This window comes from Brienomyrus brachyistius, chromosome 8 (genome assembly GCF_023856365.1).
Source record: "Brienomyrus brachyistius isolate T26 chromosome 8, BBRACH_0.4, whole genome shotgun sequence".
Lineage (NCBI taxonomy): Eukaryota > Metazoa > Chordata > Actinopteri > Osteoglossiformes > Mormyridae > Brienomyrus > Brienomyrus brachyistius.
In genome coordinates this window covers 10277804-10302581 of record NC_064540.1, presented here as the reverse complement: position 1 = coordinate 10302581, position 24778 = coordinate 10277804, and the positions used below count along the sequence as shown (strand labels likewise).

The following is a 24778-nucleotide window of genomic DNA, read 5'->3' as shown; positions in this document are numbered from 1 at the left end:
AAAGACGCCTGAAACGTGAAGGATAATCAATGAAAGTTTTTCACGTTAAAGCGGGAATCCTTTGAATTTATGAGATAATTTTCACGTTTTAACGTTATACTTTCGTATTAAAGTGTGAAAGGGGCCTCCTTATAACCAGAAACTGGGCAAGTGTAACTTTTGTCATGATCATTAGCCAACACTGAACCTGAAAATAGCCGATAAACGGAGGTAACCAGGCAACGGCGAAGGTACGAGCGCCCCCGAGGCCTAAATAGTCGGATGTGTTAATTTCTCATCTTCCGCTTCCGGTCCCCTGCTCTTCCGGTGGCTGCTTTGTAGCGGGGCCGGCCATATTTTCTCTGAGACAGCAGAAATCTGCCCGGCAGATAAGGTACCCGGTAAGCGAACGGAGGGCTCCGCGTTAAGTAAGGAGGAAAACTTTCCGAGGACTTTCTCAAACTAGTTATCGGCTTGAATGCAGTACGTAAAAATCACATAAGTGTGATTAATGCTGGATATCCGGCGAGGGACAGGGCGAGGTGCTGATGATGGCTCTCAGACTAGCTAATCTAAGACCGATGTTTTTGGTAGTTTAATGTAACTGATTACTTAGTTAATAAGAAACGGTCCATTAATCGTCCATCTGCAGTCTTTTAAAACGTTAATACCCGTATCCCTGGTGGGAGTCTTAGGGAATGGATGGATATAAAGTTCCGGACATGAATGAATATATATATAGAAGTATCTGTATATAGGTACACTGATATGTGAGAAAGACTTGACTTGATAACGAATACTACAAGATGATAATCTGGCGACCCGTTATGATAAACTACTGGCATCGAGTAACGTTAGGCCCAAACCACATTCACCGGGTGCTGGGGGTAAGGAGCTAATATGGAGTGATAGCTAGGTGCTCGGGAGCCAACTAAGGTTATTTCTTGTTCAGTGTTTATTGTTTTTAGTTAACCAAGTTGGACACATTCTTCATAGGTTACACATTCTGATGTGAAATTTGAGTGGATACTGTGGCGGCTGTTTAAAACGATGTATTTTATTTCGTGTTAACACTCTCCCACCGTACATTTCTCGTGAACTGGCTGAAGTGTATCGATAACTTCACTTGGCCGGGTAGTATTGGTTTTACCCAGCTACTTAAACCCTCAGGCTATACCGAAGCATTTGATAGAAATCAGTCTTCTTCTCATTCATGTTTCGTGTAATCGAATTGATCGTGGCCACGGTAATGTTGGTTAAATTTATGTCTGAAGGAAGTGTGTTGCTAACTACTATGTCGTACTGGTCATTTACAGAGTGTCACGCCTAGCACATGTCTGTGCTTCATAGTTTTAAATAAATATAGAGGTGTTTAAGGGTGCTCCAGGCTCCCCAGGGTGGTTCTTGTTTCTGCCATTTTCTTAATTACCCCTATTTAGCTGTCGATGAAATTATGGCCATTAATTAAACTTTTCTAGGCATTTCTTGCTTGTATTTTGTACATTATAAATGAAGTATAATTATAGTCAGTCTGTTGACTTAGGCATTAAATTAAAGCCTGGGGCTCTGCGTATATCTGAATTTTTATACTGAACTGCGACAAGCTTTATTGTTATGTGGACAGAAAATTAATATAAATTAATATCAGGTTTAGGACAAATCTACAGTGAACTGAATTGGAATACTTTAGTTATCCTGGAGAAAATTTACATGACCTAATGTGATAAGCTTCAGATAATTTTTGCAAAACATTAAACCTATTAGTTCGCCATTTGTGTCATAGGACTCTAAAAACTTTATTGAAATTTCTGGCACATTGCTAGAAGTTGTTTTTTTTAAACGGCATATTTAAATTGAAATGTTTTCTTTGTCAGTTGGTTCATGTATTGTTTGAAACAATTTCTTCCGCCCTGCAAATTTTTAATATTACTAATTAATATTTATTAATTAAGCAACACTGGAATTTGACTTAATTTTGTTAAATTCCAGTCAGCTGTGTAGTAAATGTGGCTAAATAGATAAATTATACTATAGTCTTAATGATCAGTGAAATACAGTAGAACCTTGAAACTCTAGCACCTCATAACTTTACCAACTCGGATGTCAAATCGGTCAGTAAAATTTTTTTTTCTTGTACTTCGACCAAAATCTTGGAACTCGACTGTTCTTGAAAAAACTAGTATGGGTTGAGACTTGTATGACTCTACCAATTAGAACCTCAAACAAGACTCAAAAATCTTACCGCTACTCAACCGAAAACACAGAACACGACAAAAATAAAATAAAAAAATGCATCCAACATTCCATTGAAGTTTGCCAAGTTTGCCTTCTGGAATGAATTAAATTTATGTTCCAAGGTACCACTGTAGTTATTTGATTTCTTCTGGACAGTTAACTGGATGATTGATCTGTTCTAATTAAACTGGGTGCTCGGTTATTGCACCGCTCTGTCAGTAGTCTATAGTATTCTGTTGATGTGGAATCTCGTGTTTTATTTAATAAGACAGAATTCAGAGTGCTGGTGGATTGAAGTCTAGCAGTTGGTGGGCATGGCTTGGCTTTACCCATCCTGCTATGTAAGACATGGTGCATCGTCGCTTTACAGGTAGCACTTTTGCATGTGGTAAATGGCGAAGAAAAATATCTTTAATGGCATGTATTGCAGGTGGTATAAATAAAATTGGTCAATATTCTTTGGTAAATGTTTTGGTAAGCTTGTGCCAAAGCTAAGTTAATTTTTTGTCACTTTTCAGCAGTTAGTCCGCTGTAAGAAAAAAACCTTTTTTTGGTTTTCCTTCCAACCAAGATCAACAGAGTGGCAGATATTGTACATCTAGCAGGATTTCTTAAAATCCCTGAAAATGCTCCAGCGAAAATTACACTTCAGTTTTGGAGCGGCAGTGATTCTGCTAAACAAGGCAGAATGGTCCATTCGGCAGCTGGAGATTTATTGACTTGTTATGCTGTTTTTAAAACATAAATAACCGTAGTAACTTGTTGCTAATGTTCAAGTGAAGAACTTACAAAAATATCAAACCTACATAATTCGACATTACAGTTCCAGAAATGTAAATCTTACTTTTACACGACATGCTAACTTCAATCTAATCTCCACTACCTGTCCCCTGATCATTTTTAGATTTTATTTCTTACAAGCATAGTTCTTTGGAGGGAATTGTCAGTACTGTGCTGTTGGTGCAATCCATCTACATTTATGTATAAGTATGTTGTAAAATTATTTTTTAAGTTTTTAATAAAAATTATTTGTGTTGATTATTTTAGTCTAGGGAAGGTTTATGATGGTAAATTCTGAAATCAATCATATATAGAAATTTGCAGTAGTTACTAGTTGATTGGACTGTAGAGTTGATCTTCTAAAAAAGTAGTATTTAAGTTATACAGTTTATTAATGTTTAATATTATCAAGCTGTATACATTCACTGACCATGAAAATATGCTGGATTGTACCACTTAGCTAGAGTTTTGTGGGCCTTTGCAGTGTATTGAAAATATTAGGTGAAAAAGGTTTGACCCAAACATTGGATGATTCATTCCTATACAAATGCCACTGTTTGAAATCGTATTCATTTCACGTCACTGTGAGACATTTATGCCATATTAGATTATTTATGACAAAGTTGTCGTGTGGTGGTTCTTAATGGGAACTCTTCCTGCTGAATTTGGATGGCACTATTATGGCATTGAGTGGATAAGTCACTGGCTAGCTGCACTGAAGGTTATATCAAGCTTTTGTAGTAAGCTTGCTTTTTAATTCAGTATGTAAAGATTTGATGGAGACAAGAAGGTCATGCATATGGTACATGGAGACTGAAGGACCAGTTGGAAACAAGCAAGCTTGATTGTATATTAAACATTTTATTCACCCCACTTTTTTCTTGAACCATGATTCAAATCATTGCATTAAAACTAATTGTATCTCTTTCTGTCCTGTCCCTTTTACGACAAAATAGGTGCCACTCTCTTCGTCAAACTGTCAGACATGTCAGGACCAGTTCCTAGTCGGGCACGGGTGTACACTGAAGTGAACACTCATCGACCCCGAGAGTATTGGGATTATGAGTCCCATGTAGTTGAATGGGGGTAGGTAAATTCCTGGTATGCTTTTGAAGCCCTGTAGGTTTACAGCAAATCGGGTCTGACAATGTGGTGTAGAGTTTTGGAATAATATTGTTGCAGCCAATGATTTAAATTCTTAAAGTGAATCAGGTCAAGTATTTAACTGCTTAATTGAGCTCATTTTACAGTACAGTTTGATTTTGGTTGTTGTCAGGCTTTGGTAGTAGATATTTTTCTGGAGAGCAAATGTTGAGTCATGTTTTGCCGTTGTTTCAGAAATCAAGACGACTTCCAGCTGGTGCGAAAATTGGGGCGGGGCAAGTATAGTGAGGTGTTTGAAGCAATTAACATCACAAATAATGAGAAGGTGGTAGTGAAAATACTCAAGGTGAGGCTTCTTATGTGTTAGGGGACTTTTTGATATTTTGCAGCTTAAGGATACTAAAATTTGCATGTATTTATAGTTAAAATAATGGTGATTTTTATTAGATAAGAAATTGGTTAGCGTTTTCATTACGACTTCATTGTGTTCCTGTATGTGCTCCCATTGTAATGTCTTCTTACAGCCTGTGAAGAAGAAGAAAATAAAACGTGAAATCAAAATTCTGGAGAACCTCCGCGGGGGACCGAACATAATCTCTCTCATCGACATTGTCAAAGACCCTGTGGTAAGTGTCAACAATGAAATACTGCTGTGTCGATGTTTACATTCCCAGTCTCTGTGAAATTTACTAAACCCACCCCCTTCCCCCATACAGTCACGGACACCTGCTTTGGTATTTGAACATGTCAACAACACAGATTTCAAGGTAATATTAAGCTTTTCTACTTTTCCTGGTTCCTTAGCAAACTTGAATGGAATGTTGGATGCATTTCAAATTTTTTCTCTGCATAAGGCGCTTTCCCACCATTGGAACCTTTTTCCAAAGAACTTGTTGCATTCCCACCACAGGAACTCTGCCTGAATGTATTTCATCTAAAGTAGTTCCTGAACCTTTTTAGTCCCTACTCCAGGGAAGGTACTTTTCTCTTGGAAAAAGTACTGCTGGGTGGGGCTAATAGAGATAAACTTTGCTGATAGATTAACCATAAGCACCGGGAAAAGAGTAGTAATGGAGCAGAAATTGAGCAGATTGTTTTTGTGTATCACATCAAATGCATTAATGAATCCCTGTTTTTCTTGCACTTCTACATTTCTACAATGGGATATTGCTGAATTAAAATTGGTAACTGACATACCTCTGTCTATTATCACTGGGGCTGGAAGTGAAACTTGCCAGCGCTTATTAGCAGAATATCAACTTTTATATTCCAAATAATAAAAAAGATATCTTTGCTGTTGTGTATCATATAAATGAAGTGCAGTTTTGTTCCATTTTTGTATGAAATTACGTGTGAAGTTTAACCTACGAGCTTTTTGCGTCTCCCATGCTTATTTAGCATAAAGGCCATGTTCCTGTTTGTGGTGGGAAAGCAACACATGAAAGTGGCCAGTGGCTACAGATGTTCCTATTTCAGATAGCCCAGGAAACTTGGAACTAGGTTCCTGAACTTCAGTGGGGAAGTGCCTGTATATACAGAAGTTTTTGGAATAGAACTGATCTGTGTTTTACTAGAGGACAGTTTCCTTAAATTTAGCTTAACACAACTGATTTAGTATTTCAAGGTTTGAATTCTATTTTTAATTGACTGGTCTTGTGTTGATTGTCCAAAATTTTTATACTGATTTGTTTTAATCAACAGCAATTGTACCAGACCTTAACGGACTATGACATACGGTTTTATATGTATGAGATTCTCAAGGTGAGTATACGAAGTTATGTTCTCCGTTGCCACAGGTTGATCTTTATCTCTGTCCTGAGCGATTCTGCACCTGGAAATATTTCCCTAGAAGACAGCCATGTTTACCTGTCGATCTAGTAATAATTTAAATCTTGACTCGCTTATTTCTTCTCACACATATGCTGTGCCATCATAACTATACTTATTTCTTCTTTGGAGACTTTAGGTTAGGAATATCTTCATTAGTGTTCAGGTCTCCAGTACCAAAGGGGTTTTCCTTATCAACACAAGGTTATGACAAATATTTGGACTCTAGATAATCAGTGGCTTGTACTATGAAGCAGGGTTACTGGCTTATCAGGTAACTTGTCAGATTTAAGGTACCACAGTTTAAATGGATTTCGTATTCGTTCACTTACATTTTGCGTCGTAGTACAGGGCCCAGTTTGTGCACATAGATCAGTGTTTTTGTGGTGGTGGTGGTGGTGGTGGTGGTTGTTTGTGTTTGTGTGTGTGTGTGTGTGTGTGTGTGTGTGTGTGTGTGTGTGTGTGTGTGTGTGTGTGTGTGTGTGTGTGTGTGGTTTTTTTTGTTTTTTTTTCCTCTTTTTTTTTTGTAAGTTTTACTTTATATTCAATTTTTATTATATCCAGTTAAGGTTTTTTAACTTAGTTTCAGGAGCAATAGTTATAGGTTTCATTTAGTAATTTTTTATTTTTGTATTTCATTTTGCTAGCTGAGTGCATGTCTGGTCTTCCTTGATGTGGGTATACAGTTAAAAACTGACATTTAAATGGTATCTGTCTAGATTTTCTGGTTTAACAGGTACCATTGCAGATAAACATTGATCTTGCATATGGAGTCTGTGGTTAGCTAAAGGTGTTTCCTTATTTAGTGCAGTTAGGCTGGAAGAGACTGAAAGTTAAGTTTTGAAAAAGTCAGCATTTTCTTGTCTTGAATGGTCTCTCTTCTCAGGCCTTAGATTACTGTCACAGTATGGGAATCATGCACAGAGATGTGAAACCCCACAACGTAATGATCGATCATGAGCATAGAAAGGTAACGCCACTCTTAACACGTTTTTTCATAAGATTTCAAAGAAATTTGCTTTTTAACTTAATTGTCCAAGTTGTTTGTGGTTACTTAGATGCCAGTTTAAGTTCAAATTTAAGGTGAAAGTTCCCCTAAACAGCTTTGTTTTGAATTTTTGTGTTTTGTGCATAAATGAAAAGTGAGATTGTTGTATTTTGGTGTTCAGTAGTATTCGAACGCCCTCCTTCTGAGGCTCTTCATAACTCATGTTCTCTTTTCACAGTTGAGGCTTATTGACTGGGGTCTGGCTGAGTTCTACCACCCTGGACAGGAGTACAATGTCAGGGTGGCATCTCGCTACTTCAAAGGGCCAGAGCTGCTTGTAGACTACCAGGTGTGTCTGCTTTGTGATGCCTAATGGATTGAGGTTAACTTATTTCCTTCAGAGTTGTTTAAGCATCATTTGACTTTGAGTGAAAGAACAACATTCTGTTGGTTGGAGGCAATTATGTTGATTATTATTATTTTTTTAACCTCACACTGTAAAGGAATCTTAAGTCTTGAAGCGCTACAGTGGTAGCCAGAGGAAGATCGCTAATGTGTGAGGTCTTTTGCAGATGTATGATTACAGCCTTGACATGTGGAGTCTTGGCTGTATGTTGGCAAGCATGATCTTCAGGAAGGAGCCGTTCTTCCATGGTCACGATAACTATGACCAGGTAAAGGAACACCCCAGGGATATGTTCACTGGTACCACTATGTACCCGGTTGTAATAAATTTCAGCTTATGAAGCTGATCTTACTCTGCGCCTCTCCTTCCCCCAGTTGGTGAGAATAGCCAAAGTCCTTGGAACAGAAGACCTTTATGACTACATTGACAAATATAACATTGAACTGGAGCCGAGGTTCAACGATATTTTAGGAAGGTAAGTGGTCTGTCATTTAACCAGAGTGATTAAGTTATTAGAGGAAGAAATGAGGATTTTCAGATGATGTGATGGGTCCAAACCCTCTGCCCTGCCAGGCATTCCCGCAAGCGATGGGAGAGGTTTGTCCACAGTGAAAACCAGCACCTGGTCAGCCCGGAGGCCCTGGACTTCCTGGACAAGCTGCTGCGATACGACCACCAGGCCCGGCTGACCGCCCGGGAGGCCATGGAGCACCCTTACTTCTGTGAGTACTCACCCTGCTACTTTAAATTTCAAACCTTTCTCACCCACATTTAGCTGGACTTTTAATTTGAATATGCAGCCTTAGGTGCTTGTCCATTTTCTTCTACTCTGAGTCTATAAATTATCCACTAAGTTTTGATCTGACACAAAGTGGCCTTGTTCACGGTATGTAGTAATGGGCTGGGAAGAATGTGTCTGATATTAGCTAGCAATCAGTCCCAAGATGATGGTACAGTGCACATTTTTGCTAATTTCAATGAAATCACAAGTTCCCTTCTTGTGAACCATGTGCTTGGATATGCAGTAATAGAAGTGTGATTGGTGCTGATGGAGAAGATTGGTCTACTTGCAGATCCGATCGTGAAAGACCAGACTAGAATGGGTGCTTCGACCAACCTGCCGAGTGGAAACACACCTGTGAGCTCAGCCAGCATGATAACAGGTGAGAGGGGGCCTTTTGCTCCATACACATTGGAGATCTAATGTCACTTTCTAGTTTTCCATAGGCGTGTGCTGGCATTTCTGGGTGCGAGAGCATGCTTTAGTGTCCGTGTGGAATTCTGGCCCGTACTTTTGCTTTTCTCATCAACATTTTTTTGTCTCTGTGGAAAATAAGGGGTCAGCGGGTTAATTATTTAAATGATTGTTTGAATAATTATTTAATGATTTAAAAACTTGGCGCTTGGTGAACCACTGCTTCAGAGGTTTTAAACATTTTATACTACTGTGAACCACCTCAGAGTATCACACACCACCCTTATGACATTGTGTCTAATTTGATACTGGGTAAGATCTTCTTATTTTCACTGCGCAAGAGTTATAGTTTGACATTTTCTCTCCCTGTACTAGCACATGTAGCATGTTTGGTTGTTGCAGTGTGTTGCAATTTCATCATGTTCCGTAAATTTAATTACATTTGCTATTGTTTTATGAACCATGATTTTGTAGCTCCCTGATAGTTTAGTGGAGCAGTTTGCAGCCTGCAATGCTTTGGATTTCGTTGTTAACGTACAAATATTAACATACCGCCGATATTTTGTCCCATTTATTTTACACATTACTGATATTGGTATCAGTTAAATACTTTTTTTCGTGGCTGCTTTTTGATGAATGCATCTCACATTTAGACACAATTTTTCTTTGTTTGGAGACTTCTCTTTGGGAAGACGAAGATATGAATCGTATTGAATTGTAGTAGTGTATTAGTTGAATATTTTCATCATTGCATTTAGTTTTGACCACATTCTGTTAAGTGTTTTTGACATCTCATATTTGGGTTTGACAACTGAACATTTAATCCACTTCATAAAGTAGAGTATCACTGTTTTTTTTTTTCTCATATCGCCCAGGCCTATCACAGAATATAGTATAATTGAGTAATCTGACTGGAAAATGTTTGCTCCAAATGCAAAATTAATTTACATAATAACCAACAATTGGCTTTATCATGACACCAGTACTATACTGCAGCGTTTTTCAAACTTATTTGTTCTGGGAAACAGTCATGTCAGGTTTTGGGGCTGCAGGGCCCTGCATAGACAACCACCCCCCCTCGGCAGATGCGTATCCGCATAGATATTACCATAGATAGATAGTAGTAGGAGTATTATTATTATTATTATTATTATTATTATACCTGATCTGACTGAATTTTGATTGGTGCAGGAACCCTCTCACAGACCGGCACGGCCCATAGTTTGAGAAACGCTGCGATACTGTATGTACTGTATTTACTCTTATTGAGCCCAGGGCCTTTACCCTAAGCCAAATAAAGGAACAGGCCTTTGAGACAGGCTTATATTACAGGCAGACCTTTATTTCTAACTCCCTCTATTACTGCATCATGCTGTTAATTCAAATTCTATATATGAATGAATCAGACGCCACTGTTGTTTGTTTGAACCCTGTAAAACAGAGTACGTTTATTGGGAATATTCTCTTAAACAGTAAAACCTCGGATTGCAAGCATAATTCGTTCCAGAAACGGGCTCATAATCCAAAGGACTCGTATATCAAAGTGAATTTTCCCATTAGAAATAATGGAAACTCAGATGATTCGTTCCACGACCCAAAAATATTCATATAAAAATGATTAATACAAAATTTTAAGTAAAAATACATAATACAAATTAACCTGCACTTTACCTTTATAAAGGTAAAGAATCGTGGATGGTGTGAGGGAGACGAGAGAGGAGAAGAGGAGGGTTATTTTGTAGGACGACTTTCACTATAACTAATGGGAATCACTGCTATCTGTTGGCTCACTGGAATCTTTTTCTTTTTGTGCGATTTTAACAAGGAACCTATCCAATGACAGCCGGTTTTGCATCCTTTTCTATTTTGCGGAAATGTGGATATTGCATTGTCGTTAAACAGATTCATCGCTCGCACTGCTGCGCCCTTATTCGGGTGGTGCTTTTCTACTAAATTTTGACTATACGAGTGAGGCATGCTGACAGACTGAGCATGGGAAAGGATTACTCAATCCCGCAGAGAGAGAACCATCGGCTCAGTTGTGATCACGTGATGCTAGGCAGACAAAGTGTATACATAATACTCGTACTGCAAGACCTCGCTCATTTATCAAGTTAAACTTTATTTTAAAAATTTGCCTGTCTTGCAAAACATTCGCAAACCAAGTTACTCGCAATCCGAGGTTTGACTGTATAATGGTAGATTACAATATTGCAAGGTCATCAATTTTAAGAGTTGGCTAATAGTATCAGTAATTGGTGCCTTGGTGTAACTTTTCATCAATGCCAGGTAAATCATACATACGATCAGTTAACTTATGTGTAGTATGACCAGTCATGTACCAGTTTACCGTAACTACATGTTACTGATATGAGTCTGTACAGAGTTTCAGGTATTAAACTGTGGAAAGGAAAACATTTTAATTTATATTTGTATAAAACTTGATGCTTGTTTTAAAACCCTACATAATTTGACAAAATGTACACTGATTGTACACAGTTCAAGGTACTAAAAAACATGTTTCACATTTGTACCATCAGCTCAGCCTTGCACCTCATTACTGGGAAGAAGTAACGTTGTTTAATGTTAAATTACTCCCTTCTCAAACCCCCTTCAGGGATCCCCGCCTTGCCAACAGCTTCTCCTCTGGGGCCTCTTGCTGGGTCGCCCATTATCTCTGCCACCAGCACACTGGGCACACCCATGCCAGCCGCCGCAGGGGCCCAGCAGTGACGGGGCCCCCCAGCTGCCACCAGATGCCATTGCGACCACCTTGCTGCAAACTTCTTTTCCAATCGGGTCGTTTGTCGAAGCAGTCTGGGAATGCCGGCTCCTCCCTTCCCCACCGGCGTTCCCTTGCTTCTGTGAATTTGAGTTTTTAAGTAAACCTGAAATAAGAATGAAGGTGAATGTTTTTGTATGTCTCATACAGGTATTATGTTTCACCGGTGACATGCGTGTCAAAGGCACATATGTGCTGCAAAATTTAAAATTGTAAGATTGTGGGGTTTAAAACTGGCTAGATTTTTAATGTAGGTGAAACAGTATGAAATGGGAAATGACCTGCAATCTAAAGGTAGAAAGAAAATGGACCAAAACATGCTGTATACCTATAAATGGAATGTTAAACACCACCTTCTACAACTCGTGCTGTTCCGTAACTGTACTTTTTACCATCCCTGTTTGACAATGTTCGACCTTTTAACCAAACCTTTCTACTCTGCTTTGAGATGAGCAGCAGCCCAACAACTGCGTGCTGCAGTGACACGATACTAAAGATCAAAAACGTTTTTATGTTGTTTTTCTTGGCCAAGGATCCCACCTGTGGTGCTGGCATGTGAGTTTTCAGTTCTACAGAAGCCCTGATACTGACAGTATATGCAGATTGGAAATAAACTCATCACATGATTTACTGCCCTGTATATATCACCTGTCTATCAGCACAGCGAGATGGGGAGCCACAGCTAAAGTTTGTTCTGCCCAGGATTCTCCATCTATGGAGGGCCGGTTGTATGCAGGACTCTGCTCCAACCACTTCTGTTTTACTCATTTAACATCAGTTTGCTCGTGCACCCCGGACTGAAAAGTGTTTAACATGCAAATGACTGAATTAGCAGAGAATTTGACGTTGCCCAGCAGACACAAGGGCCTTTGAGAGTGGCTCTACTGAACCTTGCTGCTACATTTTCATTTCAATTTCCCCCCCCACCGTTTTATGTGCATTTGTGTGTGGTTTAAGTTACAGGTGGCAGAAATCCCCAGAAGCCAGCCGCCTTCAGTGCTTTTCTAGTTTTTTTTTTTTTTTTATAAAGATGCTTTTGTTGAATTCAAGTAGAATAACCAAAGTTTACTGAATTACTTGTAATGACTGACCAAATTCTTTTTTGTTTTGTTAGAGATGGGTGGAGTGGTCTTGTATACCTGCCTTTAAGAGCTAGGCATGTGGTCTAGTGGATTAGCTGGGCCCAGTGCTCATCCATAAGGACCCAGGCTAGTTGACATCCTACATCAGTGTTTGCTTGCTGTACTGAAGCAAGTGTTTTGGACAGTACATCACATTAGTCGGTGTTCCAGGCAATCCAGACGTCAAAACTGTGTTTCCAAACAAACAGGACTTTTGGATTAAGATAGTAGCCCCCCCCCCCCCCCCCATGCAGAAGTTTAAAACGTGAGTTTTTATGCAAAAGGTGTCTTGAGGATTGACTGAGTTGCATACCAATATCCTGTTAACCAGTTAATTACCTTAACACTTGGTTTTCGCTTTGTTATATTCTGTAAACATTGAATGACAATGGAAAAACTTGAAGGGTGGAACCTTACATTATAGTGCCATTGATAAGAACTTTGTCAGTTCATGGTCTTGTAAACTTTGACCCAGGCTGTACGTATGCATTAAACTTTAGTTTAAAAAAAAAAACAAAAAAAAACAAAAACTTCAAATCCTGTAATACATGCACCATTGGAGTGAAGTTGTTTAAAGACATCACTGTATATATTTGTCTTTATGTGGAAAAGCAGTATGTAAGAATGTGTAAATAAATGTTTTATTTATCAAGAATACATGTCCCACATTACATTGACAGTTTAAACGGTTACTGAAATGTACAGCTTAACGGTGCCATAGAATGCATCTATTCAGTATTTCAAATTGTTCTTTGGTCAAAACGTCCTGAAGTGGTTTTACTGGCTCGTTTAAAGTCGTATTGTTTGGCCCTAGAATGCAACACTCTGCTTCCCCCTTTTTGGTGGGCACATTAATATGTTGATGAACTCTGCTTTGATTGGCTGTTTGTGGCACTGCGATAGCTCACACGGAACCAACATTTCTACAGTCGTGTGCCATATAACGACGTTTCAGTCAACGATTATAATGGGGCTGAAAAATTCTTATTGCCTAGTGCCCTTGTGGTGCAACGCATTACATGTTTGTGGTGATGCTGGTGAACACAAGCTTACTGCACTGCCAGCCATCAAAGTATCGCACATACAATTATGCACAGTACTTGATAACTTACTAGCTTATGTAAAAATAAAGATAGATGTTTTGTTGTCATTGTAAGTACAACGAGATTTGGTTTGGAACGTGTCAGCAAATGCATAGTAAACTATTAAATAGAATCTGAGGTACTATATATATATATATATATATATATATATATACACATTTATACACAATAAGGTGCTTGCAAGTTGGTTATGTATTTACTGTACTTTTATTATTTTAGAAGGTACTCGCAAAAAAAGTTTACTGTGGCCTAGGTGTGTAGTTGGGCTAAACCATCTACTTTTGTACACTCTGATGTTTGCACAACATCAGAAATTGCCTAATGATGCATTCCTCAAGACCCATCCCTGTCATAAGTTTTGTCATTCAGTTTATCCTAACACAATTCGTCAAACGTAATACTCCCACTTAAGCCTTGGCACAACCTTAACATGGTCGTGATTTTTTTTCCCTTTAAGCATTGTAACGGGAACACTATTTTGTGTATCAATCAGCAAATGACTTTACGATGATAGTTTCATCATGCAATATTTGTCAATAACTCCAAACACTATATGCTATGCAACTCAGAAATTTGTTTAAAATGATTATTGATTAGATATTTGTCATTATTGATTAGATATTTGTTTAGCTAACCAAAAGTAGGCTACAGGTAGTAGGCCTACAGGAGCTTCCTGTGAATGTCAGTATCACAGGCTTCATAATGTTGTTTACTACTCTGTTTACTACCCTGCTAACCTGGGGTATGTTTCCAGGTTAGCAGGTTACATTGTTGGAACGTGCAACTGAATGTTCTAACTATGCTTTTGGAAAATATGTCCCTCAACAGGACTTACTTTCTTAGGCTACAAGTTATAAATAACCTTACATCAATGGCTTTCAGTACAGTCATTCCCAGTCATTACAATGCGACTAAAGCATTTCAGGTAAAACCTCACGTTCATTAAAATACAAATCGAATTTGAAAAAATGGGGTCAGGGGAATGAGCCTCCAAAACTTAGTAGTTGTTATGCCAAACAAAATGAATTAATAATAACAGTGATACCAGTGGCCAATAACGTAAGTATATACATTTTAATGAAAAGTAATACAATAAAATATCAAACATCTTCCATGAGTTTCATGAAAATTGCCTAGTAACAGCTTCTACTGAATGTGCAGAACTCAATTCTGTGTATATTCACTCATTCGCCTTTCTAAATAAAGCCGAAAGTCAAATAACAAAAACACTCATTTTTTCAATATCCATTTCTGAAAACAAAATGACAAAACGAATGACGTTACGATTTCCAATTTTGTGCTCAAATCAAAAATGGAAAAAATGGATAACGAACGTTCACATTCTCTTTTGGCAACAATTTGCCATTTTCTGAATTATATTTTTAAAAGCAACTACTTTTTGGTATCATCAGATATATTTAGATGATAAATGGTCACCTTCAGGACTAATACACACATCTGTCCACCCACTCGCCACTCAGGATATGCACTATGTAGTTTTGTGGTCATAGGAAAGATTTCACAGCAGACATCTCCAACTAAGACTCTCGTTTGCATGCTAGTCTGCTTTTATCAGACGCAGTTGTGCTGCTGTTGGTATCTGCAAGGATTTGGGTAGTAGAATATCAATCACGTTAGAACAGATTTGCGGTGTGCTATCGCGTATTGTAGCTGGACTGTCTGTCTGTATCTTCCCTCCCCAGGCATACTTAGGGAAAACTGTACACATATGCCCCTAGAGAGAAAATATATGTTGTAATGGTGCAATGTTCACAAACAATTTGCTCATAGGGAAAGAGTCCCTTACAGTAACTAATCACTCATGTTCACCTATCTGCAAAGATTTGTTCTTTTCGTTCTTCCGCTTGTTCTTAGAAATATAACGTGAATGTTGCTTTCCTACTTGACTTTGGCCAGAAAGACCCAGGGAGGCATGTACAGTAAAGGTGTGCTGTAAGTGAGCATTTGATTGGCTGGAAACTAAACCTGGGGCTGAATACCTACAGTGAACAAATGAACGCGAGTCTCTAGTTTAGTTCTGAAGGAGGGACCTGAAGGGGTGAACGAATTGGTAAGCGAGTCAGTGAACGAGAGACTCAGATATGCTACTGAATGAGAGAGCCGTACCTTAGTCGTAACAGAAATTCAGCATCTATTCAGCAGCTATTGAACGAATCAGAACAAGTCGTTTAGGTGAAGGGAGTTAAACTAACTGTATCCCAAAAAAGGACTCATTCCGCCCATCACTAATACGTTTCAGGTAGTGCAGGTCCATTGGGCTTGAAAGTGGGCTGGTGTGTGTTAAGTTTGGGGGTGTCTGTTATGTAACAGTTTAGGATTTTTGAATCAGCCCATTTTACCCATTTTCTCTTACATATCCGGGATTTATATTGGAAAGAGTGGAAAATAGTGTTTGAGATTCACAGACTCACAGCATGTTTGTTCCATGTACCAAAACTCTCCTTATTCAACAACGCTGAGGTAAAGTCAATTTTTCATTCTATTTCACCTTTAAAAATTATATTTCTCCTGTATTTCAAAGGCTCCCTTTAATACAACTTTATTTGCATCCCCAAGAACGGATCTCTTTTAACATTAAGAAGTTCCCTCGTTTATCAATAAAACTATGAATTGGAAAGAATAACTGTTCTGCAACATATGGAAGAAGCTTCCTACAAAACTTATTTAAATAAGCATGAGGATTCTCACATGAACCCGTAGTCACGATTCCCTACTATTCACAGATTTTTTGCTTTGCAGTTCCCACCATGAGAAAATGTCATGCAGCAAGACCTAAAAAGGAACTGGAAGGGGATTGGATGGTAAGATTAGCTGCTCTAAGGCTGAAATACTTTTTTTTCACCCACAGTGATTTAATCCTTACCATTAACCAGTGTAGGTCTATGGAACTGTTGCGTACAACACAGACATGCTGGCTGCAGTCACTCTTTCATAGCCCACTGACGAAACTCTTATTTTCATCACGTTACAGCATTCTCCTCCATTGTGAAACCTGAAAGGAATCAAAAACTGTAGGGTACAACATTTTGTTCAGAGGGCATGTTTGCATGTTCTATGCAACAATTTTTTAAAAGTGTTTACCTAACTAAATTTACAATTTTGCTGTCAATATACCTGCGTGTAGATTTCGTATGCAGACTTGTTACTGTCTTGTAACCAGGTTTATAATCAATGTCTTTTAAACCAGCTCCCAAAAAATTAAGCTATTTGTACTATATCATTTAAAAAGATATTGTATATTACTGGCAAAGACAACTGATGTCTAACTCCTTGTAGTTTGTAGACTGATGGTCTGCAATCAAAAAAATAAACAATTCATTCATTTTAAATATGGCCCATAAACTGAAAACTGTAGAACTGGTAAATTGTGAGAATCCCCCATTTTAGTTGACAATTCTAATTCTCAATTTTTCACAGGAAAAATATCACTGTGTGTGACTGTACATAGAATTGTTGGCTTAGCATATGTGAAGTAAGACCCATTGTGTGCCGAGGTCACACTCTTCAGGTGTACCTGCTCCTGGACAGTTCCTTGTCGATTTCTTGAAGGGATTTTCCTTTGGTCTCAGGTAACATGATGTAGATGAACACAACAGCAACTACTCCAATCGTGCCATAGAGAAGGAAAGTCCAGGACAGACCTACAATATCTGTAAAAAGGGACGTCATCAGTGCATCAGTTTCTGGAAATGCTTAGTGCTTAAGCAATATGTTTGGTCTGAAAATGTTTTGTTATACCATACTTCCAGTATCACTGGGAAATAACGGACTTTCCAAAACGTGGGACCTTGTTTGGTGTCAGTTAAGGTCATGATGATATCAATATCATGCTTTCTGCCAGCATAAAATCTACAACTTCCTGAGCATTTCTGCACAGTGGTAAACCTTGCATTAGCAAAACAAGCAATACAACTCTGTATAAGCAGTATACAATCTGGATATACCAGATTACCACTTCTGTGGCAGCATATCCTGATTTAAGCAAAAACAGCAAAATTCAACAAGCGAACATTTTTTTTTAATGTAAGGCTATATATCAGAAGCTCAAAAATCAGCAAATGAATCTCATGGACAAACCATATACTCACCGATCAGGCTTAAGAAGGAGAAAGTAACAATCAGATTAGCAGCCCAGTTGAAGCAGCTCGCCAAGGCAAAAGCTCTTCCCCTCAGCCAAACAGGGAATATCTCACTGAGTACAAGCCAAGTCACTGTACAACAGAACAAATAAGGTCAGACCTGGTACCAGCCATTACTCAGAACTTTAAGAATTAACTATATACTGAAAAACATAATCCTAACTGCAAATTTAAAAAAAGCATGAAATGGTTGATTCAAGCATCAATTACAAAATTTATAAACAAATAAAACTTGAAATGTTTCCAATGGTATTAAATTAACCAACTAATCATTATAATGTCAGTCATGAATATATCACAACAACCTGGTTTACAGGCTTATAATACTAGATGAAATGCTAAGTAAAATTTTTACACAAACCATAAAGTAAAAGCGAAATGTAACAGTGAACATATATTCACTTTTCTGAACTAAACTGGGATAATTTTAGGTGTCACGTTCAAGTTAAATTCTAACAAGGCCATCCCTCCATCTTGCAGTCACCTATCCTCTACCAAGTTATCAGGGGCTGAACCTGAAGCCTTTCTCAGGCAGCAGAGGGCACAAGGCTGGGGGACACCCTAGATGGGATGCTAGGGGACACATAAGCATACATACACACTCTGGGGCATTCAGGGACATCAGTTTACTTATCTACACCATTCTGCACTATGGGAGTACACTGGAGTCCCTTTATAAATACAGGGACACACACACACAATACAGCCAGTAAAAAGTAGTGCCAACTTACTCGGCCCAAATCCTATTGAATAGGCACTGACGTAAGCCATCATGCTGATTAAGATGATCCAGTTCATGACCCCCTGATCTGTGGTCCTGTCTGGTACTGGGGATGAAGCAGAGCTGTGTGGTGCTGGGTTCAAATGCAAACCTTTGGAACTAGAAGTATCCAAATGCTGCGAACCATCATCCTCTGCAACCTTCACATCTTCATAATTTTCGAGGGTCCGGTTCAGAATAACTAGTGGGAGGGGTGTTAAGTTCCCATCTGTGAGATCCTGTAACTGGGAGCTTCCGTTTTGGAACCTGTTAGTGTCACAGTACCTCCCCCTCTCACTGTGTAGTGATTGGTTGCTAAGAAGGCCAATGATGATCAGAGAGACCGTCATCACGGTGCATCCTCCAATCAGCAGCACTCTCCGACCTGCTCTGTCGGCATAGATCATTGACACCAAGGTAGCAATGACCTTCGTGACGCCCACCCCCATGGAAGCTAGCACAGCAGAGGCACCGGACTTAAACCCCACTGAATGAAAGATCGTGGAGGCATAGAACAGCACGTTGGGCTGGCCGGTGAACTGCTGGAAAAGCACAAGGCCCAGACCAATGAACGTCCTCATCCGCATGTTGTCTTTACTCTGAAACAGAACAACAAGGACATTTTGTCGTTTGTCTGAACAGTCTGTGTTATTCCCATCAGCTTCAGTCTCCTCAGCACTGGCCAGCTGCATAAGCCCAGTCTGAGCCTGGGCCTCTGAGGTCTCTCTCAAAGGCATTCCAGGGTTGGATGGGAGGAACCAGATGGAGATGAACTGAACCAGCGATGGAGCGATGGGAAAACCAAACATGTATTTCCATCCTTCCGGGACACTGGATAGCATGTAGTTCATGGCATAGGCGGCCAGGATGCCGACTGTAATGCCAGCTTCATAGAGGCTGACTAAGAGGCCCCTGCGTTCTGGATTCACCATCTCAGACACAAAAATGCAGCAGGACATAGAGGATAAGGATATGGCGAAGCCCACAGTGATTCTGCCCAGCACCAGCACAGAGACAGAGCAGCTGGAGACCAGGACGATGCTTCCGCCGACGATGAGCAGGTTGCTGAGCGTTATGGGGTTCCTCCGGCTATGCCGGTCGATCAGGATCCCCCCGATCACAGAGGCCAGAAGTGCCCCAATAAGAAGAGAGCTCACTACCGCCTCCTGCTGGACACAGTTGAGGTGGAACTGTGTCTGGAGTTGGAGAAGGGCTCCAGAGATAATTCCCAGCTCATACCCAAATACAAAGCCGCCAAGCGTGGATACCACGGAGGTGAAGACCAGAACAGAGCGACCTAAAAGTAAATAAATCCATTTTTAATAGTAACTCAAATATATTTTGTACAATACTTGATGTATTTGGATAATTACAAATGTTTTTATTTTATTCAACTTTTATAAAATTAGGAATTTAATTTGGTCTCACGTATTAATAGAAACTACAAAACAACTCATCATTATGTTCTGCAACCTCAGGAGATCTTTATCCGGACACATTCACAGTCTTCCATGCCAACGCTAGTATCGGCACTAATTTAAATGGATGTTGCTTACTCTTTACTTTCTTTATCTCCTAAATGTAAATTAATGTACTAATATTTTGTTTCTTTAAAAATCTAAATTCATAAAAAAAAATTTAACAGCATACTCCAATCAAATAATATGCAAGACATTTGAAATAGTTAAATTCAAAAGTAGAAAGGTTTACAGTTCCATTTAAACAAACTGGGAAATAATTTTGCTTTAGGATGAAGTTAAATGTACTGTGCAAGGAAATGTACTTTTCAACTTACCCATTTTCATGTGCATTTGTGTTTAAGGCTTGTTCCAGACCCAAATGTCACATTTAAAGGCAAATCCTAACAAGAACCATGATTCCTACGGAATACCCTGAAAAAAAGCAATGAATTTAAAGTAATGGTGTAGAAAAGCAGAGAAAAATCGCAATTCACAGCAGTGTCTACGAACGAGGCAAACGAGACTGTAACCATAACAACTGCTGCTTGTGCTGCTGATATAATTAGACACATCCACTTAAGGCTGCTAAGATGAAAAGGTAACCGACCGACCGATACAAAGAACTGAAATTCCCTTTTTGTAACAATAAAGAAGCACGACAGCGCACAATCTGTCTACTGAAATCACTGCTGGGATTCAAATGATAAAACACATTTGGTCCTGTATTCTAACGTAAATAAAGCCATAACCCCATCGTAAGCAAAGGGGTCTCAAACTGTATGTAATAACTAAAAGTCTTCTAATTTGCCTTTATCGGTTTAGAATCCTTAACTCTTAAAATGAGGTCAGCAAAAGAAAACGTAAAAGTAAATAACCACTTTAATAATACCGACACTACAATATGTTAATGCTATGTGAAACAGAAATACATACCTTTTCATGCTTTTTGAATTTTTAACAAGTCACTTCAACGAAACATCTCAGTATTGAAATGGAAAACGAGATGGAAACCCAAAAAATTTAAATATGTACCGATGTAGTCTACTACCCTTAGGTCACGAAACTTTTTAAAAAAATGCACTTATTGTCATCCTCACCGTGCTTGCGTTAAGTTGAATGTCCACGCTTTCCTTGGGTATTTACGCTAATCTTTAGACGGAGGGTGCTATTAAACTCCTAATAAAAGTGCACAGAGCTTCGGAAGGTGAGTTTCAAACGAAGCTGATACTTGTAACTGCGCCGCCGACCCCTCAAGCTCCCGTCCCGGTTGCGGCTTTCATCCTCCATCAGGAAGTCAATACTACGTGGCAAACTGACCGCTGTCAACTCCAGAACCAACCAGCAGGCAGATGTTTGCACTGTGAGACAATAGGCAGGTATTTAGCTCCAAATCGAGAAGTTAAAGGCTGATGTGTTTCAATGTATGCACATATAACTGCGATAACTTTTATGAACACTACAAATAACTTATAAATTATGCGCAATCCTCTTCTCATATTCGTATACCTGCTAGGTTTAATATTCGAATTAATTGGTTTATTTAAAAAATACACCGAGCAATAACACCGTACGGGGCTGCTATTGGGTTTAATTAACGGTCTTGAATCAAAAACAAAGTTTACAAATTATCGATCCGCACCTCCACACCAGCAGGTGGCAGCAAATCGAGCATCGGGTTCTATGAAAACAGGTATTAAAAAAATTCAACTTTTCCGACTCCTATCCGCAAGGGGGAGTTTGTTTGTTTTACACTTACAGATGAGGCAGAATTTTTGACGGCAGAATAAATCTACAAAAGAAAAACATGTCTGCTAAGGGGGACGGTAGTGCCGTTTTGTCGTATCTTAGCGGTTTAACGCTGCTGAAGCAGGGCGCCGAAGCCCGTGTTTACCGCGGACAGTTTTTAGGGAAAGCGGTAATATTGAAGGAAAGATTCCCAAAGTCGTATCGTCACCCAGCTCTAGACGAGAAGCTGACGCACCGCAGGAGCGTGCAGGAGGTGCGCTCCATACTTCGCTGCAGAAAAGCAGGTGAGCGTTTGCGGTCATGTTAGAAAGGTCCATGCAGAACAATCTTAGATTATAATGTGGCTGATTATCACTAAAAACATGTCAGTGATTACCGTAATGACTTCAGCTAATGACTTAACTAAATATTTCAGGTTCTCCATCATATTATACCAGTGTTCGAAGAAAAGGCATCCAAAACAGGAAAATAAATGCTAAGTGTTAAAGTCCTGGATGCACACAGATCATACTCACATTAGCTAAATGTTTGTAACTGCTCTCTGTTGAATATAAAGAAACTTAAGGTTATCGGTTAATACTTCCCAATGGTGTTGAATCTTCCTAGTATAAATATTTTTCCGTATAAAAGCGTGCCTCGCTCCATCACACTAACGTCAACGGAGAGCAGTTCCGAGCTAAAAACTCAAAACAGAGTTAGTTTCGTCAAGGTAGGCCTACAGGCTCCAAGCCGGAAGCCATAGAGTGTATTTAATTAAATTGGTCGTCGTCTTTCGAAAATAAGATAGAACAAGTAGATAAAAGCAAATGTGTGAGAATCATGCTTTAAGGACAAAGTGGAATTGCAGCTTTTCTGGAAGAGCTTATTCAAATGTAATGCAGAGAATGGTAGGATTTTGTTTTCATGATTTGTATTTTTCTCCCCCCCTCCCCAGGGATTTTGACACCTGTTGTCTATTTTGTTGATTATGTGTCTCACTGCATTTTTCTTGAAGAAATTGTGGGATCAGTTACAGTCAGAGACCACATAAATTCCACCCAGCTGTCTGAAGCAGGCAGTGAATGCCTTAAGCTACTGGCCGAAAAGATGGGGCAGATCCTTGCGAAGATGCACGATGAAGATGTGATCCATGGAGATCTGACAACATCTAACATGCTTTTGAGGAAAGGATCTGAGGACAGAGAACCAGAGTTGTGGCTAATTGACTTTGGACTGAGCTACATTTCTTCTTTGCCAGAGGACAAAGGAGTTGACCTGTATGTGTTGGAGAAGGCATTCCTTAGCACCCACCCAAACACAGAGACTTTGTTTCAGATCTTGCTGAAGAGTTATGTTGCCTCTTCAAAGAAGTCATCCACTGTCATCAGTAAACTGGATGAAGTTAGATTAAGAGGAAGGAAAAGATCAATGGTTGGTTAAAGTTTCAGAATTAATTGGGTTGGTTTTTGAACAAACAAGTTTTTGAAAATGTGTGATGCAGTTATACAATAAAGCAGTTTTAAAACTATGCACATTGGTTTTGTCCATGGAGGAGAATGTGGAAGGATGGAAACTGAATAATCAAGAATTTTTACTGTAAAGAATGTTTGAAAATAAGCAGAGACCCATGTATGTTACCTGGTTTGTTACGTGGAATTCTACATTAACCCTCTCTGGTCTTTGAGCACTCTATAAACACAAAGAAAATGTAGGAACTGATTGTAAATGCCTTTGGTGATGTGATCATTTCAGATGTCTTGCATTTGCTGAAAAATGAAAGTCAGGATTAGTAATAGCTGAAATTGCAATGTTCATTGAAAGCAGGGCACAGTCACTTGCGGTAACAAATTTACATTTATTCAGCAGATATTTTTGTCTAAAAGTGAGGCAGTGATGTGGGGAAAAACCTGGACGGGATAACAGTCCTTTAAACTCTCACTCCCCATACGGAAGTCTTTCAGCACCTGTAAACTGACCACAAACGCATTCAGAGGCATCGCGAGACTTGGGATGTTTTAATGTCCAGGTCAAGAACCAGGGCTAAACCCTGGATATCAACACATCCTTTAGGGGACTGTGATACCTAGTGCCTGTTAAAGACAAAAATAGCACCCTAGGCAAGCTTCACTGCCGATGCCTCTGTCAGCGATTTGCCAAGTCTGCACCCCCTCAGAAGATGGCACCCTAGGCCATGTCACTGAAGGATTGACCAGCCCTCACAATACTTACCAAGCAAGGAAAAAAGCAAAAACAAATTAAATTGCAGACTGGACGTTGAATTAACTACCTGCTTCAATACTAATATTTTGGGGCTTTATCAAAGGTGCAAAAGTCCACCTGTGTGTTTTGAAGTCTTTATATAAAAGTGTGAACCTACCCATGGTAATGTAACATTCCGATATAAGTAAATGCACTCTTACAGAACTCGTATACAGACGCTCCTCTACTTACGAACTTTCGGACATACGAACAAAGAGGACCGCAAGTCCAAACTGTGTTCCTTGGGCTCCTGTTTCCTGTTCAACATTTGTTTTTCTGCACACCAATTCCACCTAGTATGATTTCTGGCCGCTACTCCCGCCACGCAGCAGTGTAGCGTGCGTACTCCCAGCATCCTACTTCTTTGTACTGGCGTATACCCTTAAAATGTTGAATAACGACTAACATTCCAAGTTGCGAACGGCCATTCGAAACGCATCTCATTTGTAAGTAGAGGAGTGTATTTTAAAATTGAATTTTAAATGTGTGGTGAGGTAGGGGTGTACTACTGCACATGAAACAAATCACCTATGCTTCACTACGCCTTGCTCCATTATAAGTGCATTTACATCAGAAAGGTGAAATGAAGTCACTGAACACAGTTCATGAACCATAGAGGTTTCATTAACATGGTCAGATGCCCCAGGGCTCTGACTGAAAGACAGAAGGCCACACAACTCCTCTGAAATCACGTGCTCCAAGATAAAACTATGTGAAAGTATAGCAGTAACATGTTATACTACAGCAGGTATAGTAATTTATAGGTTTTTGTTTCACAAGTGCATCCTTAGACCAATTTCCTTTACTTTTGTTCAGATGTTTAATTTGCAATAGTGTCAAATAAGGGCAAAATAAGAATTACTTTAAGTTGTGCAATTTCATATAATTTGATTT

The 24778-nt window shown here is 39.2% G+C and overlaps 3 protein-coding genes across 8 annotated transcripts; 2 read left to right on the top strand and 1 right to left on the bottom strand.

The window, feature by feature from the left end:
• Nucleotides 1-242: 242 nt before the first annotated feature.
• On the top strand, nucleotides 243-13072 carry LOC125747320 (casein kinase II subunit alpha). 4 transcript variants are annotated; one of them, XM_049022407.1, is made up of 13 exons: nucleotides 243-380; nucleotides 3951-4080; nucleotides 4333-4444; nucleotides 4623-4724; nucleotides 4815-4865; nucleotides 5800-5859; nucleotides 6812-6895; nucleotides 7152-7262; nucleotides 7486-7587; nucleotides 7694-7794; nucleotides 7893-8041; nucleotides 8393-8482; nucleotides 11132-13072. In XM_049022407.1, the coding sequence occupies exons 2-13, from the start codon at nucleotides 3980-3982 to the stop codon at nucleotides 11245-11247; spliced, it is 1179 nt and encodes a 392-aa protein (XP_048878364.1). In that variant the 5' UTR covers nucleotides 243-380; nucleotides 3951-3979; the 3' UTR covers nucleotides 11248-13072. The 4 variants fall into 4 exon arrangements, with proteins under 4 accessions (XP_048878364.1, XP_048878366.1, XP_048878365.1 ...); XM_049022409.1 differs by having other exon boundaries at nucleotides 307-407; XM_049022408.1 differs by having other exon boundaries at nucleotides 309-462.
• Nucleotides 11269-21037, bottom strand: slc2a10 (solute carrier family 2 member 10). Of its 2 annotated transcripts, none has more exons than XM_049022400.1 (7): nucleotides 20998-21037; nucleotides 20236-20332; nucleotides 18412-19737; nucleotides 17630-17752; nucleotides 17056-17191; nucleotides 16405-16533; nucleotides 11269-11402 (listed from the first exon to the last, which is right to left on the bottom strand). In XM_049022400.1, the coding sequence occupies exons 2-6, from the start codon at nucleotides 20249-20251 to the stop codon at nucleotides 16422-16424; spliced, it is 1713 nt and encodes a 570-aa protein (XP_048878357.1). In that variant the 5' UTR covers nucleotides 20252-20332; nucleotides 20998-21037; the 3' UTR covers nucleotides 11269-11402; nucleotides 16405-16421. The 2 variants fall into 2 exon arrangements, with proteins under 2 accessions (XP_048878357.1, XP_048878358.1); XM_049022401.1 differs by lacking the exon at nucleotides 11269-11402 and adding an exon at nucleotides 12675-16324.
• Nucleotides 21038-21436: 399 nt separating this feature from the next.
• Nucleotides 21437-23153, top strand: tp53rk (TP53 regulating kinase). 2 transcript variants are annotated; one of them, XM_049022416.1, is made up of 2 exons: nucleotides 21437-21930; nucleotides 22641-23153. In XM_049022416.1, exons 1-2 carry the CDS (start codon nucleotides 21705-21707, stop codon nucleotides 23063-23065), a joined length of 651 nt encoding a protein of 216 aa, XP_048878373.1. In that variant the 5' UTR covers nucleotides 21437-21704; the 3' UTR covers nucleotides 23066-23153. The 2 variants fall into 2 exon arrangements, with proteins under 2 accessions (XP_048878373.1, XP_048878372.1); XM_049022415.1 differs by having other exon boundaries at nucleotides 21488-21930; nucleotides 22581-23153.
• Nucleotides 23154-24778: the final 1625 nt, after the last annotated feature.

Excerpts from the sequence above, each read along its gene's own strand:
- LOC125747320 (XM_049022407.1), top strand. The coding sequence starts at position 3,980 with ATGTCAGGACCAGTTCCTAGTCGGGCACGGGTGTACACTGAAGTGAAC. Across the intron at positions 5,860-6,811 it reads ATATGTATGAGATTCTCAAG|GCCTTAGATTACTGTCACAG; the intron begins GTGAGTATACGA and ends CTCTCTTCTCAG. Across the intron at positions 8,042-8,392 it reads CATGGAGCACCCTTACTTCT|ATCCGATCGTGAAAGACCAG; the intron begins GTGAGTACTCAC and ends GTCTACTTGCAG.
- slc2a10 (XM_049022400.1), bottom strand. Across the intron at positions 17,192-17,629 it reads CTCCTTCTTAAGCCTGATCG|ATATTGTAGGTCTGTCCTGG; the intron begins GTGAGTATATGG and ends CCCTTTTTACAG. Across the intron at positions 16,534-17,055 it reads AAGGAACTGTCCAGGAGCAG|GTTTCACAATGGAGGAGAAT; the intron begins GTACACCTGAAG and ends GATTCCTTTCAG.
- tp53rk (XM_049022415.1), top strand. The coding sequence starts at position 21,705 with ATGTCTGCTAAGGGGGACGGTAGTGCCGTTTTGTCGTATCTTAGCGGT. Across the intron at positions 21,931-22,580 it reads ACTTCGCTGCAGAAAAGCAG|GGATTTTGACACCTGTTGTC; the intron begins GTGAGCGTTTGC and ends CCCCCTCCCCAG.